Source organism: Cyprinodon variegatus, unplaced genomic scaffold, assembly GCF_000732505.1.
Source record: "Cyprinodon variegatus isolate N-32 unplaced genomic scaffold, C_variegatus-1.0 Scaffold1148, whole genome shotgun sequence".
NCBI lineage: Eukaryota > Metazoa > Chordata > Actinopteri > Cyprinodontiformes > Cyprinodontidae > Cyprinodon > Cyprinodon variegatus.
The window spans coordinates 76,922-93,516 of NW_015151601.1; the positions used below are offsets into that span (position 1 = coordinate 76,922).

Genomic DNA, 16,595 nt, shown 5'->3' on the forward strand with positions numbered 1-16,595 from the left:
ATATATATATATATATATATATATATATATATATATATATATATATATATAGTTATTGCATTGGGATATAGAGAAATGTGTAATTTCACAGGGTATCAAATAGTAAATTGGACATTATACATTGCACAGTTTATTTCCATTGTAGTGTCGCATCGTAACTAACTGAGACATCACAGTGGAGAGAAATCCATCCATGTTTTCTCCAGGGACCCTCTCAAACTCTCCAAGTTCCAAGCAGCTCTGAGACAAAAAAACAAAATGCTTACTCTTTTGAACAATGCGTTTCTCCAGGGTGATATATTAGTGCTGGTATTTGATAAACTGCTTTCAGTTTTCTTAAATATGCATTGCTTTATTGTTTGTGTGTTTTCTGTATCGCAGGACTCTGGAGAAAAAGCAAAAGAAAGGAAAGATCTTCTAAAGACAGTCAGCAAGGCCAGCCCAGATCCAGTTACTTTTGTTTGCCAATGTTGCCGGTCAGACCACCAGAATGTGGTGCTCTGAAACCACCCATGTCCTACCGTCATCCTCTTTTTTTTTTTTTTTTTGCTGTGCTCTACCTGCTCCCAGCCACTAGAGGTCATACTTGGACCAGGTTTTTTTTCTTTTGTTTTGTTTGGGTTTTCTTTTCTTAAGTGAAAGGCCAGAGGGGGTCTGAGTGTACAGCCAAAACCGCATCCACAGAGCCCCCTCCCACTGCCCCAGGACCCATGGCCATCATTAAGGACTGGGTTTACCTTTTTCAAGAATAAATAACTCCCTTTCAGCAAGGCCAAACCCAAATCATTTTAATTATTGATGTTATTATTGTTGTTGTTATAACTCAATACTGTCCCCATCCTCAGCTACTGCTCTTCTTTTTTTTTTTTTTTTCCAAGGTGGCTTTTAAATGACCAGTGTGTACAGATTTATGGAGAGCAAAAACAAATTCTTGTGAATTGTGTTTAAGTTAGGTGAACAATCAGTTTCTGTTGAATTTCATGTTTACAGGAAAGAAACAGTGTTTAAAAATAATCTGATCTCACAACTAAAAAATAAAGAGGACAGGGTTTTTAATTGAGACTCGCAGACCTGGCTAGCCTCTTAAATAAAACGAGACGGAAAACATGAGATCAAGAGAAAATAGAGCATGCACCTTGGGCCTTTTTTATAGACTTTTAAGAAATGGCTAAAGTTCTTTTCTTCTGAAGTGTAACAAGTTCCTTTTCCTCTGTGTTTAGCTATTTCCTCTAGCCTTGGACCATCATTTATAAGTGTTATATTTCACTTTAGTTTATTTTTATATATATACCGAGCCAGCTGAAGTTATAACTTTTGTATGTTTATTAAATTCTCACAGACTGACAGCAATGTCTTCTGTTCAACTTCGCATTTAAGTCCTGTGGGTGCTTTAAAAAGAAAAATTGGCGTCACTGTGGAAACGGATTAGTGGAAAATGAAGTCAACACCACACTTTGCTTTGGCTATGTACTCCATCTGTATTTTTAATTTTATTTTTCATTTGTAATGTCACTTAATAAACATGTGATGGTATTTACAAGTGTGATGATTTGTTATGAAAATATGGAACTCCTTCCAAACAGCTGCAATGCTTTAGGGGTGTTTTTTTATGATCCATCACAAGATGTCACCATTGTACTTTAGGTGCTCTGATCTTTATAAATGGTTTTAGTAACACTAAGAGTAGAGTGACTATCGACAAAAAGTACATTTTTGTAATTTATTTCTAAGTTAAATTTGTATAAGTGAGCTTGTATAATAACAGTTAATACAGCTAATGATATCCCAAACTTTTAGAAAAATATATACCATCTGACCAATAAAAAAAATTAGATATTGATATAAATGGCTTATTAGAAAGTAGGTTGAAGTAGTTCATGTTATAGGAACATAGCATGCATCAATGCTGCATGGCATGGAGGTGATCTGTGACTTGAGCTGTTTGCAAGACGGTTTTACATTGTGCTCTATATGGAAGTACATGGATTTCCCCCCCCCCCAGGTTTTGGTCTAGCTTGTTGGTTGGAAAGTTGAGCCTTATAGGTGTGTATTGCTATTTTTTTTTAATAGATCATGTAAAATGAAACCAACCTTTACATTGAGCCTAAAATAAGCATAAAAGGTGCCAAACATCCTAATAGACAGCTATTGTGGCTTTGGACATACACAGTAGAATACCATGCTAAGTGCTGAACCTTACTATGGACTTTAAGGAACTGGGATGTTGAACCTCTCCTCTATTCCTAGACACTTTTAAATTGATTTCCAATCTGAACTTTGAACTGTTGAGTGAAAGTCCTGTATTATTTTTGCTTTTCCCAGTTAAGACCTTTCTTATAGCCTGTCCAGTGAGACAGTTGTAGAGCATGTTATGAAGTTTCCCTGTTGCAGCATTCTGATGCATTTTTTGACTTTCAACTTTCCATTAATATGATTGGATGTAGAGCTCAGCAAACTGCTAGTTTCATTCAAAACTGTGGAGGGTGTCATCATTGACTGCTTTACTTAAACAACTAATGGATTGTGCTGGCCATGTCAGTAAAATTGTTATATTGGGCTTATAAAATATTTTATCTTAGACTTATTTTTATTTATTCTTTAGTACAAGTGGAAGACATAAACATCAAATAAAACAAGTAAACCCTGGAAATATACCTGGTAATAAATCAATACAAGTTTAATTTTTTAACCGGTCAGTTTGTTTTTTAATATTTTTTGGTATGTACCTATAAGATTGACTGTTTGTGATGTGTATAGAATAGAATAGAAAAGAAAATCCCTTTATTGTCCCACAATGGGTAAATTATATTGTTTACATCAGCAAAAACATAAAAAAATGGTCACACAAATGTGGACCTTAGAAAAGTGTATACGGATAACATAATAGTGAAGAGTTAAAACTTAAACAATAAAATACTGTACTATAAAGTGTTTCAACAACAAAATTTAAATTTAAACTGAAACAATTTTTTTCCTTTGTGTTCCTCATTCTGATACTCACAGTGCTTCTGTAGGCAGAGTGTCATCAGTTACTAGGTAGGTTATTTACCAAAAACTCATGTTGTGGTATCTGCAAAATAATTACCTTCACTTTCAAGGCTCCTTTTACATTACAAGATATGTCTCACCTGTTGGATTTTTAAGCTCCAGTGATATCCATCCAGTTCTTAACTGAAAGTGTGTTTTTTTTTTTTCAGGTGATCCACAGTTTGTATGTGGATAGTTGTAGGTCTACAGAGAGGCAAACATATTTGCATGCTTTTACGCACAGCCTGAAATTGTTAAATATTCTGTCACAAGGTTCTACATTTGCATCTGTTTAGTGCTGGTTCATCTTGTTTCAATTACTCTATTGGCCTGTACCTAAATCTTCACATCTCTTTCATTGGAAATCATGATGGAGTTGATGCACATTAGATTAACATTATCTGGCCTTGTGGAAAAAATACATTTTGCCTCATTATTTTACTGTAGCCTACTTTGTTTTGCGTTATTTATTCTGTTAAATTTAAAAACCCACAAGACAAAGTTGTGTACATGAATAAAAAGTCTTTTGAAGATTTAATGGCACATAAAATTAATAAATAGTCCTGTCTGTCTGTCTGTCTGTCTGTCTGTCTATTCCCTTTGTTGTTCAAGCATGACACTGGTTTCTTACATTAAATCAGTTCCATCAATTAAAGATAATACAAGGAATTGAATAGCAGAGATTGCATTATCGTCAGTATTTTGTCCCTGCAGGGTAGCCATAGTGAGTGGCTTGCCCCGCCTCCAATTTAAAAGAGAAGTTAAAAAACGTCTGTTTTGGTCTTAGAGGAATTAATCTCAGGTTCGGTTTCTCGGTGATGAGGGTTCGGACTAGGTCTTGGTGGTGAGTTCGTGGTCCTCGTGCGGCGGTGGGAAAAATGGCTTTGCGGTCTGCGCTGCTCTGGTTCCTGTTTGTTGTGAGCGCTCATGTGACTGACGCTCAGTGGAAACCGAGGAGCCGGATGATCCTAACCGATGCCTCTCACCACCAGCCGGTCCAGTGGGGATTTAGTAGCGCCAGTCCTCAACCCAGTGCTGGCCCGGAGCCTGGTGACCGGGCCCCTGCCTTCCAGGTCCCCACTTTGGACGGGAAGTTTTCCTACGAGCCTGCAGATGCCCTGAACGGGTCTGTGGTCATTCACGCCTTCACCAACAAGTCCGGGTTTCTGGAAAGCCTTTGGAGCTCTGAGTCCTCTTTGAAGAGTCTGGTTGAAGGTCTGCCAGGTCGCACACAGGTGCTCTTCCTGTCGCTGGACGACTCAGCGGTCAGTGATGCTCTGTGGATGCGGGAGCAGCTGCACCGGGCCGCGGCGGACAGGTGAGCTGAGAGGACCCTCTGCTGGTGGGGATGGAAAAAAAAACAGCTGCAGATTCAGTTTTACTACAAATTCTGCAAAATAATGCTCAAAATAAACTTTCCTACGTTACTTTTTTTTCTCTTGCTTGTCCTGACTGTTAAAGATATCGCTGAGGTTTAAAAAAAAAATACAGTAAATTAATATCACAAACTTCAATTAACTTAATTGTATAATAAGGCAGATGAACAGAGATGGAATGGAGCATTTTTAAGGTGAAACATGATTTTAAAATAATTACTCATTTCAAAAGTCTGGTGTACATTTGGCATGGACGCAGAGGCGTAGCCAGAAAATGTTAATAAGGGTGGCCAGGCAACAATATACACCAGAACCTCAGGGTCAATCTACACTGTTCCAACAGGACAATTAACGAGCAAAAGATCCATACTTTCTAAATAAACTATACTTTCCTACAGCCTTTGCTAACCAATAGACACATATATTTAAACATCTGTGCTTTCTAAATAAAAGGTACAGTGGATACAATTCTTTCAGTTTTGACCAATGGCGTAATGACACAACAATATGCCCGTAAGCAACATTATCTGGGTGAGCTCCCTATGAAGCCCACATATTGTATGAGTGTATTAATTACTATTAACATAGTAATTAAAAGTACCACTGTCTCCTTTGCTATTGGTGTCATGTTTAAACAGCTCACCATCCTGTTGAAATCTGCCGTATGTTGGGGTATAAATTCGGTCAGTCGGATCTATTATCAGGTTGGTTTACAACAAATTTTTCGCACCATTATATCTGCAAAGAGACGTCCTAGTCCACAATTGCATACTGCAATCTCTGCTTACCAATAGTTCTGCCATTGGTTTTGAGATCTGGGGTGTAAATCTTTTCCATCGTCCATCTGATGCGTCACTGAATCGGGTCTGTGATTGGACGCTCAAACACGCTGAAGTTATATTAAAAAATACTTTCATCCCCACCCCCCCACCGCGACTTCTGAAATCAAAATTTCGTCAATGGTATTTGGCACCCTGTTAAACCTAAAGAAATTGCAAAATCGTGTTTGTTAAGAAGCAAAATGTGAAACAAGTTAATGTGGTAACAGCTTTAATGCAAGTCTTCTTATGTCATTCTCACTGTCTGCTGAATAAAAACTGATAAATAAATATTCACTGTGATTTCTTTCCCTCGTCTCTTTAAACCAGTGCCAAGAAGGAGGTTCTGACCCGACTGCACTTCTCCCCAGTGCCGGTGTTCGCTTTAGGTAACTGGATCCCCAATGTTCTCTACTACTGGGGCTGCATGGGACACAACTGTGGCCTCTCCCAGGCTGTTTTCACCTCTGACGGTAAGAAGACGCAGATTTCCTGTTAGTTCTCAGGCTTCTCTAGAGCAGGTCCCTGATTGCCGCCTCTTCTAATTCCTGCAGGGTGGAAAATGCCAATCATTATTAAGAGGCTGGATGCCAGGTATGATTGGCTCATGGGACGCTGGAGCACAAAGACCTATCAGCTGGCTGATGCTGGAGATGGCTGTGAACCCTCCCCGTCGTTAGGGGGCGCTGTGGCCTGGGTGTCTGAAGGGAACTGTTCTTTCTTTACAAAGGTCTGATGGGCTGGGCACAGGTTGCTTCTCAGCTGATATCAAAATTTTTAATAAAACATTTAACTGCAGCATGATAAGGTTTTGCTAGCCTTAATTGAGCTAACTGGTTCTGTTGTTAAGTCGCCTTTAAGAAACACTGAATGGTATAATGGAGGATTTTCGCAAATATTTGAAAAGACTCGCCCTCTCCACTTTAAAAAAAAAAAAAAAATGCATGTGCACAATCCTGTACCGTGCGAGAGCATGCACAAGCCTATTTCTCCTTGTGTACGCTCTATTTAAAAGTTGCTGTTTGCATCGCTCATACAAGCTTACTTTCAAAAAGAAGAATTGCAATTTTTCCACTATGTCAGACTCACCACCGGTAAGTGAAAATGGGGACGAGCATGTAGGACAGCCTTACGTAAACATATCACCATAATGATTGACAATTAGTAGCACCACTTATTTTGATGACCCACTCAGAAAATGAATATCCTCCACTATATTTTTAAGATGAAACCCAATGAATTATAATATGATTACTAAATATTGACTTAAAGGGATATCTGTATTTACCAAGGTACATTAATTATTGTTTCAAATTTTCAGACTACCTCTAATTCCCTTCTATTTACCTCGGGTTTTAGTGGTCTTGGTCAGCAGCTTTACAGGTTTCTGCCTTATTCCTCATCTTCTGTGGCTTTAGTTTTACAACCAGTTTTTAGCTTCAGCATTCAATACTTTTAGCTTCATTGGAAATTTTGTTCTTCAATCTTACCTTTTCAACTTGTACCTTTGTAAGAAATTAAGCCAAATTGGTTTACTTATGCACTTTGAAAGGAGATAAAAAAGAATATTTCTATAATTTTCTCAGCTGAAATTGTTAATAACTGTGTGACTAACGTTGAATTGATGAATGAAGTCATAGATTGATTTGGTCCTCCAGGTTCACAGCATGGCTAAGTCCAATGCCTCTGGCGTCCTTGTGTACTCGCTCCCTGGAAATCCCATCCAGGATATGAACTGTGCTGGAGATGAATGTTACTTTCCTCTTGGTATCCCGGCTGCCATGGTACATCAGGAGGTTTCGGTCACCCAGGCGCTCTTGTAAGACAACTTCTTCATTTGCTCTTTTTTAAAGTTCAATATTTCTTATGCCTGATTTAGGCAGCATCATCATGTCATTTAAACCAGCTGGCATAATTTGAACAGAATTTTTATTTTAAACTTTTTTTATTATTATTATTTAACTGCTACTACTGTTTTTAAAATTGTCTTTACTTTCTTTTTCTAATTTTGTGGTTCTGTTTTGTAGGTCCGGACAGGCAGTGAACATCTCCTTCCAGACCACCCCTTCCCCAAATTTCTTCATCGGTATTGACCAACAGGGGGCGCTGGCTGAGATGGGCTGGTTTCTCTACCCATCATTTAGCTTCGTTAACTGGCAGGCCCAATGGTGAGGACGAGAGAAGGGCTCTTTATCTGTAAATCACTGAGCAGCATCATGTTTCATTGTTTTTTTTTTGTTTGTTTTTGTTTTTTGTGTGTGTGTGTGTTTTTTTTTTTTTTTGATAAAATCTTAGAGCATTGTCAGATTTTTCCTTTTATGGATATTTTGTTGTCCATTTTTACATGAATAACACAAAAATTCTATCCTAACCTATAGGGATTAGTAGATTTATTTAAAAAAAATCAGATGCTGAAAATATGTTTCCCTTGGATCATTGTCTCCGTTTACAGATCTCAGCCATGAGCTACCCAGTTTTGTTAGTCCCACAGTTCCACTGGCAGCTAAGAAACCCCATAGCATGATGCTGCCACCACCTTGCCTGATTGTCGATCATGTCTATATCAGCTCCAAAAAAGCCTCGTAGTTTTATTTTATTGCTTTTGTCTCCAGGTTTGAATTCTCTGCTGGTCTGCAGAACAAACTCCAAAGTCCTGCAAAAGTAATCCCAGTGTTTGACCAAGTCACAATGCAGGGAGACAAAGGAGCTGTTGCCACAGTCGATCTGCCATCAGGTAACCTAATCAGCTCTATTGATGAGATACCAAACCCACTGTTAGATGTTTGTTTAACTATCAGATAGTGTGACTGGTCATGAGTAAAATGATTTAAATTCAATTCTCCCAATAGATTAAGGTTTTTTTTAGGTCACATAAGAACAGTGGAGAATGAGGTGAATGTTTTCTGTAGAAAACGCTGTCATTTCAGCACCCATTTTTTGTCTGCCCTTATGTTGACCCATAGCTCCAAACATTTTAAACCTGTATTTAATGTTGCAAATTCTCAAGTATCCATGCGATGAAAACCATGGATAAGGCAAAAATTCTTTCAGTTTTTTGAAGATTATCTCTTAATTTTTTTTTGTAGTCATTCATCAGGACCCCTTTCAGATCCTCGTACCTGCTATGATGCATTAGTAGATGAATTATTATTTTCATGCTAATCGGTACTACTGTGCTTCTACCCTGTGAGGTTACCAGCTTGCCTTTCCTTTGGCTGGAAGAAGTAGGTAGTATTTCCCTAGAGAGTGCTTTTGTAACCTATCTAATCAAATGTTATCTTTTTCCATTTCAGCAGCGATGATTTCTGTTATGTTGCATTAAATTCAGTTTATCCATATAGCGCCAATTCACAACACAAAATCTTAAGGCTCTGTACAGACAAAACAGTTGAGTCAGACATTGAGGTTGGCTAATTTTCTATTTATGCTATTTTTTTCTGCAGATTTAGGGAACTTTGACATGCTGGAGCTGGATGCGTCGCTGTCATGTCCTGGTAAGAGGGACTCATCCTGTGCTCAGTGGGACCACACCGTCCAGCTGTACGTGTGCTGCGATCAGCTGAGTCAGTACTGCAACACAGAGCTGGGACGGTGGATCACTGCGTTCCGAAGGTGAATGCTTACAGACGCTGCCGCTTCTTGTCATCTCCTCTTTTATTAACACACTGTTTTATAAATGCATATCATTTCTCATAATGCAATGACATTTTGAGATGCCACACATGCTTTGAAGAACAGCTCTTTTTCTGCATGCTGTTGGCAACTTTTAACAGCTAAAATCAGATGGATCCACTTTTGACTCTTTTTTTTTTTTTTTGCTGAATTAAATTAGAGTGGGAACAATTTGGGTCAAAATTCTGTTGAAATATTTCAGAAGTTCTTCGATTTTTATTCAGACTTTCATGTATTTAAAGAAATAATAAATCGGTTCTAGGAAGCACAAACTCTAAACACCTATCTGTCCATCTCTGTATTCTATATTGATTTCTCATTTGAGGTAAATAGAGTCAATGAGGCTCTTTTAATGATAATTTCTACAAAAACGTCTCAAAAACAGCGCATAACTGTGGAGATGAAAGGAGAAGGTGGATGTTTTTTTTATTATTTTTAATCAATAAAAAAACTAAAATGTTTTCCATAATATTCCTCTTTTCTATTCTTTTGCTCTTAGAGACATTTTGTTCCAATTAGTTTTTGCTGTCAGAGTCAAGCTGTGTTTAATGTGAATCTAAGTGTTCTTTTAGGGTTGTTGGAGAACATATATGAATGAATAAGATCATGAGAACCAACGGGACACAGAGGACAGGCTCTGGAGAAATGTGTGGAGAAACTTAAAGCCTGTTCTGGGTATAAAACAACTTCACAAGCCTTAAAAAGCTCAAAGTGGGCTATTTACTCCCTAATGTGAGAATGAAAAAGACCAGAGAGGAGGAGCATTAATCAGAGAGAATGTCCTGGAATGAGCTGCAGAGATCCTCAACAACCACAGAAGTGAGAATCTGTTGACAGGAAAACAGTTTTTTGTTCCCTCCGTACCTGTGGCTCTGTATGGTGGAGTGGCAAAAACAAATTAATTGTTAAACAAAAGCCATAAGAATTTGATTTGAAGACACTTTTCACCTAGTGTGACTGAGCTTAAGCTTTATTTCCAAGAAAAATGGGCTAAAGCTTCAGTCTGTGAAGCTCTGGTAGCGACACTGAGACTTGCTCAGCTCTTTACTCTGATCAGCTGAAAAAGCCATGCTGCCCCCAGTGTTAGTTCTGTGTTTCCTACATGGCAAATAAGCCTAACTGGTTCTACACATTGTATTTTTCTATGGGAGCTTAATACAAATTAAAGCCATACTTTTAAGGATAAAAAAAGGCTAATTTGTCTCTTTTGTTGTTTTGGCAGAGGGACCGGACACTGGCTGACAGATGTGTCCCCTCTCATCCCGTTGCTGGACAGCAACAAATGCACCTTTACGATGAAGACGGTACCCTGGGCCATGCCTTGGGTTGTATCCCTCAACCTTCGATTTAGTGCCCGCAACCAGACAGGTAAACCCTGTGGAGAAATTTAATATCCAACAGAAACTGGTCAAAACAAAAAGACCCTTAAATGCAGGTCCTGAGCTAAAAGTATTTCTGGATGATGGAAACATGTATTTGTTGTCTTTAGACATCAGTTTGTTGAAGCAGACAATTGTTTTGTGTCAAAGGTGAAGGTTTAGAGAATCTTCGTCCCTTCAAAGTGACGCCTCTTTACAGCGGGGGAACCTTCGACAAAGACTACAATAAGAGATACCAGCCGATGAAATTCGCCATCCCTTCCTCCACGAAGAAGGTAATGGATGCTTTTGATATCAACAGATAGTCACATCCTTCTCCCTCCTGTCTGAGGAGCATCTCACCAGCTGTGTGGACACTTTCAGGTGGAGCTGTTTGCTGTCATTACTGGGCACGGCAGCGACGAGAACGGCTGTGGGGAATTCTGCGTCACCTCGCATCATTTCCTGATAAACGCCATCTATAATAACAGTCAGAAATTTGACTCCGCAGGTGAGGAACGCTCACATTTTTTAAACAAAATTATAATTTTGATAATTTTTTATTGGTGATTCAACAAGCAAACTATTTTAGCAAATATCAGGGACTTTTGAACTAACAAATGTATTTTAAGGAATTCTAAAATTCCTTATAAATCCCTGTTTTATGTTTCAAAATCTTTGCAGGTTAAAACCAATATTCAAAACAGTCATTTCAGGTAATATTTAGGGATATTTTCATCATAGTCTTTCTAAAGATTGGTAGAAATCTACTTCATTTGTTAAACTAATTATAATGTTTAAAAGTTTAAATATGTTTATTATATATATATTATTAATAATAATAATCAGGATGAGAAAGATAAGGAGGCCGATAACGAGTATCATGAGGTTGAGGATGATGATGATAACGAGGTTGATGATGATGACAACGAGGATGGTGAGGTTGAGAATAATAATGATCACAAGGATGATGATAATGAGCATGATAACGATTTTTTTTAAGTATGAGGAAAGCCCAAAAGGATGTTTTCTAAACCAAATCTAAAGATACTTTTTGTAGTAATCTAGTCTTATTTAACTAATTAATTTGATTTAAAGTATCTTCCATCTTTGAAACAAAATAAAGATAACAGTCAGCCAGATTTAATTCACCCTAATACCTTTCAATTTGATCCAATGCACTAGTTGTTTTTTTTTTTTTTAATACGTTTTCTATTTTTACATCTGGATCAACAGGAACAGCCCTCGGCTGCACATTGAGGGTAAAGGAGGGCGCCGTACCAAATGAGCACGGCACCTGGCTTTATGGGCGAGGAGGCTGGTGTGATGGGCTGCAGGTCGACCCCTTGAGGATCGACGTTTCTAAACAGGTTTTCTCATTTTTACAGCATGTAATAATAAACGGTAGATGTCATGAAGACCTCTTGGTCGGGGGCAGTTTTACCACTAATATCTCTTTTGGTTACAAAGCTACTTTAGACCCTCCTTTTTTGTCTAATAGGTAAGCATTGTTGGCCCCTTGTTAGTGTGGCTGGCAGGAGAAAGCCTCCCCTAAACTTACAACAAAACACACAAGAAGACTTTTGGGACCAAAGAGATTGTGTCCATAACCCCAGCAGCATATTTGAAGAAACCAAACTAAACATATGCAGAGCTCGTCGGCCCTGAAGTTGAGGAGATGAGTTATATTTGTACAGTATCAGAACTGGTGTCTATTTAGGTGCAGATTTGATCACATGCAGTTTCACCTAGGATCAATCTGTTTGGTTTGTCCTGTAATACATTGATCACCCTTCTATCACAAGACAACATCTCCTTTCAATAAATAACTACTGAAGACATTCACTTCCACACCTGACACTGCATTAATTAAGCAGGTGTTGAAAACCTGATGCCGTTGGACTCATATGCCCTCATAGCACTTCAGAGCACCAAGTAGCACAGCTGTCCAGTACAGCATTGAGTCAATGGCTTAAAATGATGCCACCCAATTTCTTAGGCTATTCTTCCAGCAGAACCATCATCTATATGGAAACCAGGGCCAAATGCACTTCCCCAAAAACTCTTACATGAACAGCAGTTTAAGCAGTTCTGGACAAAAATAATTTTCATTTGATGAGCTACACACATAGTCTAAATGAAAACCAGTCCAAACTAGTTGGTTTACTGGAGAGTTGACACCAAATCTACTGCAGGAAATTCTGTAAAGATAATAAAAGTTCTGTTAAACGTCAAAATTCACCGGATTGCAATGAGGTGGTAGAATATAGAACGTCGTTCAGGAATCGGTATCTATAATCGCAACGAAATAAAGTAATACTGTAAATGAGATTGGGACAACATCCTCCACAGTAGAAGGAGGGAGTCATAAAGTCATTTATAAAATGACTTTTTACAATCTTCTTTCTACAATCTTGAAAAAAAATTGATGTTTGATGAAACTATTAAATATAAGGAGTCCCTAATTACAATGAAGAGAGACGGGGACCTCTAGAGGCTCTTCATGTAATTACATTAATTCCTGATGATCCTCAGTGAAAGCACTCTTAGGCTCTCAGTGGTTTTTTCAAAGACACTAACGTCTCCTTCAAGGGTTTGATCAAAGATGTCGGGTGGATTTTATACCACATTTAGTAATTATATGTTATCATATCAGTGTGGTAAAGTGATGATGCGTTCCTTAACCATAAAGATGAATAAAAATTCACTTTCGATTTATAAGTACTATCTGTTTGTTAAAAAAAATATATATATATTTGAACCAATGTCTGCTTTTACAAAATAATCAGTCATTCATTAACCGTATAGTGTTGCTGATTAGCATCTTATCTGTATTTCAGTTGTGGCATTGGCTGTAAGGGTTTGTATGTGTGAGATCTTGAACGGCACCCAAAAGCAAATATTCTGTTGCTAATTCTTTTCTTTCTCTTTTTGCCTCTTTCTTTCTTTCTTTTTTCAGGTGAACATGAGCGACTTTGAATCCAACACGGTTGTCTATTTTGGCTTGTTTAATGGACAGGATCCAAATCCATCTCAGCAGCCTGGATATATCATCATGTCGTCTTTTCTCATCTTTTACAAATGATTTTACTTGGAAAATTTTTATTTTTCTTAATTTTGATTAACTGTAACTAAGAATGTGCAATCACTGAATAAATCTCTTTTTTACCTTTTTTTTGTCTTTCCTTTACCCTGCTATCCTAGTCCTTAAAAAAAAAAATAAAAAAATCTCTGACTAAAGTAGTAAGGTGCTATTTCCAGATCTTTACTTCAGATTCACCAAAAAAGAGCCTTTATATGTTAGTGGGCTCTTCATGAATCTGCTTTGTGTCTCAAGGGAAAGCTGTATTGAGGACATCCTCTTTTCCATAATTATGTTTAATTTAAAACTTTTGGGCAAAGATGGTGTTTTTCAAACCGATTCATCATGCTGGTGTGTTTCAGATTAAAATCTGATTCCTTTTCTGCTGATTCTTTTTATCATTATTTTCATAATTGAGTCCAAATAGTTTTGTTTTAATCAAACTGTAAAAGTAGTTTATTTTGACCCGGTATCCAGGGTCCATAGATGTGCAGAAATGTTCCTGAATGTTTAAACTCGCTTGTTATTAAACAGAACAATCACATGTCAAATAATAAAAATGTTTTATTGAACCACTCCACTGTGATACAGATGTACAGGAGAAGGATTTATCCAAAAGGATTTGGAAATTAAAAAACCATGATGATCCAAATAAAAGCTTGATAGTCATGTATGGTAACAGTTTGATAAAGATCGGAATTTTTTTTTTCTTAAAGCAGACATTTCTGTGGGATTTTTTCAATATAAACTACCCATGCAACAGTTGGGTAAAACAAATGATAATTTTATTTATGGAATGGGATCTATAAATCACTGTAGACTCAGAACAAAAACAGTTTTCGTATATTTGTTTAATAAAAGAAAAAATACTTTCCAAATTTTGGGGAAAGGTTGGCAAATTATTTTATTGTTTTGTCAATAAACATATATATATATATATATATATATATATATATATATATATATATATATATATTGTGGGAAGGATATATATATATTGTGGGAAGTAGCTAAATATCTTGTGTCAGTACAGGCTCTGTATAGATCCAACACAACTTAATAAACTGATGCTGCTACATATTGAATCACTTGAAATTAAATTTTCAGATGTTAAGCATAGGATAATCATATGCATAGAACAGCTGTTGATATAGTGAATCAAACAGGATAGCTTTTAATTACCCTTCAGATGCTGAAGGATCTGACATTTACATATTCAAAAGAATGGGGACCTCTTATAATAAATATTTTTCTGTCACTACATATGTTTAAATATCCTATAGTTTGATATCTAAATAAAACCCGTTAATTTTATAAACTTTTGGATGAATCTTTATTCAAACAGTAAAAGTAAAATATTAGTAAATTATAAAACACCTCTCCGTCAGACAATTTTTTAACAAATTAAAAAGAATATATATAAATGTAGACATACAGACAGGTAGATAAGTTTCAGAAAAGAGAAGCAGATTAAGAGTGTTTTTCTCTCTTCTTTTTGTTTATTTCTCACATAGGAGGCCTTGAGTTTTCTCACACGAGCCTCCAGAAAATCTGGTCAATTATTTACCCAGCAGGTTTGCTTTTTCTGCTCTGGTTAACATTTTCCATTCTAATAAGAGTTACCTTTTTCAATAAAAAAAATAATAAAGACATCAAGCTACTGTGTCAGCAGGGCAAATAGATATATTTGAATTGCATCCCTACATAAAGCCAAATGAAATTCTTTACAACTATGAAAAAGTTTCAACTACGCTTCTTATTAAGGCAGCAAGAGAAAAATCCTTATGTTTATTACTCAGTTGTTATGTTTAGGCCTGCTGTTGGTGTTCAGTTATATAACAAGCAAGAGTAAATCCTCTGTGGGAAACTAAGATTGGTCCCAGGTGTTTTTAAAACAAAAATAGCTTGCTGACTGAACCAGTAACCATTTAAAACACCACATTTCCTCTAAACTGAAGAGAAATATATTACCTGTTTTAAGTTCCAGCTGAAGTTAACTCTGCTGTTGTGCTAACAAAGTAAAATTCAGCTTACATTGTATAATCGGGACAAACAATAAGGCCGAGACAATTTCTACAAACATTTGATTTTTGCTTTCTTGTATTTTTGGAAGCCATTTTTCCTATTTAGCTTCTGTTTGTGTAAATCCACCAACAGGGGGGGCTGTAGTTATGTCAGATCCCTCCTTTCCTGAGCTAAATTCCAATTCACACAATACACCAACCTTTCCTGTCAAAAGTATAAAAGAGACATTTATTATTAATGGTAAATGTGATTATATCCACTGGCGATTACAATCAGTTCATTTAACAACACAAATAGTAACGGGTACTAAAAGAGAGATGAAAGCACTAAAACATATAGTGGTACATTTTATGGAGCAGTCACATGTTAAGTTAGACCAATGTTTTACTAGCTTTACTTAATAACATATATTTTGTTATTGCTAAGAGAATTAAAACTTTTCACAAGTCTCTCTACATTTCTGCTCAGAATCAAAGCGGTTTTGGTTTCCTTGACAGCCTCCAAACCAGAACTGGGCGCAGGAGTTTGACTTGGCATCATAGTACCACTTTGCGATGTAGTCCCGACATGGGCCTGGATCCAGGGACTGATTGCAGCCTGTTTCCGGTCCCTGTGAAAGGACCAACTCACCGTTGAAATGGGATTCTGGAAATCCTGGCTGTAAAAAAAGAAGTCTCTTAAAAAAACTAAAACAAAGTAAAATCTTGGTTTTATTAATGAAGTACACCCACTGATCTTTTTTCCCCCCACCAAATTGCTGAAAAACTGAAGTCACCTGTCGACATCTTGGTACTCCCCACTCTTAAGGAGTTGCACCATATAAATTCCTATAATGTAATGTAATTACGATAACAATGTAATCAATACATGTATATTACATTTGCATCATCAATTTAGCATGCTTGGCACAACATCAGATAGTGTGTGTGTGTAATATACTTAATATCTGACTTCAGTATTATTAGGCACCATTAACACAATAATTTTGTTGTGATGGATTTGTATAATATGTTATATTACATGATTTATAGATTTTATACTGAATATGCACTGTGATGTACCTATTTTTTCACCATAAATTCGAGTAATCTACTGATGCTATGAAACAGCAGGTGTGTCAAAGTGATGAATTAATCTTTATTTTAAAAGTCTTAAAGGAAAATTCCGGTTTTTAACACTTTTAGCCCATTTTCTGTAGTGTCCAGGATGAAATCGAATGATCGACACCAAAATTTTA

General features: G+C 36.8%; 3 protein-coding genes across 5 annotated transcripts in view; 2 read left to right on the forward strand and 1 right to left on the reverse strand.

Annotated features, from left to right (window-relative positions):
* Positions 1-1,533, forward strand: part of LOC107101763 (septin-7) — a 22,449-nt gene extending 20,916 nt beyond the window's left edge. For both annotated transcript variants that reach the window (XM_015400808.1, XM_015400809.1), the window contains one exon: positions 382-1,533. In XM_015400808.1, coding sequence (XP_015256294.1) covers positions 382-421 — 40 coding nt within the window. In that variant the 3' untranslated portion in view covers positions 422-1,533. The remainder of the gene's footprint in view (positions 1-381) is intronic.
* A 2,183-nt stretch (positions 1,534-3,716) lies between these two features.
* Positions 3,717-13,701, forward strand: LOC107101757. Of its 2 annotated transcripts, XM_015400800.1 has the most exons (12): positions 3,717-4,345; positions 5,552-5,694; positions 5,776-5,951; positions 6,880-7,040; positions 7,249-7,389; positions 7,834-7,955; positions 8,665-8,833; positions 10,116-10,261; positions 10,423-10,547; positions 10,636-10,762; positions 11,488-11,621; positions 13,211-13,701. In XM_015400800.1, exons 1-12 carry the CDS (start codon positions 3,906-3,908, stop codon positions 13,334-13,336), a joined length of 2,010 nt encoding a protein of 669 aa, XP_015256286.1. In that variant the 5' UTR covers positions 3,717-3,905; the 3' UTR covers positions 13,337-13,701. The 2 variants fall into 2 exon arrangements, with proteins under 2 accessions (XP_015256286.1, XP_015256285.1); XM_015400799.1 differs by lacking the exon at positions 13,211-13,701 and having other exon boundaries at positions 11,488-11,771.
* Positions 13,702-14,716: 1,015 nt separating this feature from the next.
* The window catches only part of LOC107101759 (collagen alpha-1(XXVIII) chain-like), a 24,628-nt gene continuing 22,749 nt past the window's right edge, over positions 14,717-16,595 (reverse strand). Inside the window, exon 34 of the mRNA XM_015400802.1 lies at positions 14,717-16,016. Within this exon, the coding sequence (XP_015256288.1) occupies positions 15,789-16,016 (228 nt within the window). The 3' untranslated portion in view covers positions 14,717-15,788. The remainder of the gene's footprint in view (positions 16,017-16,595) is intronic.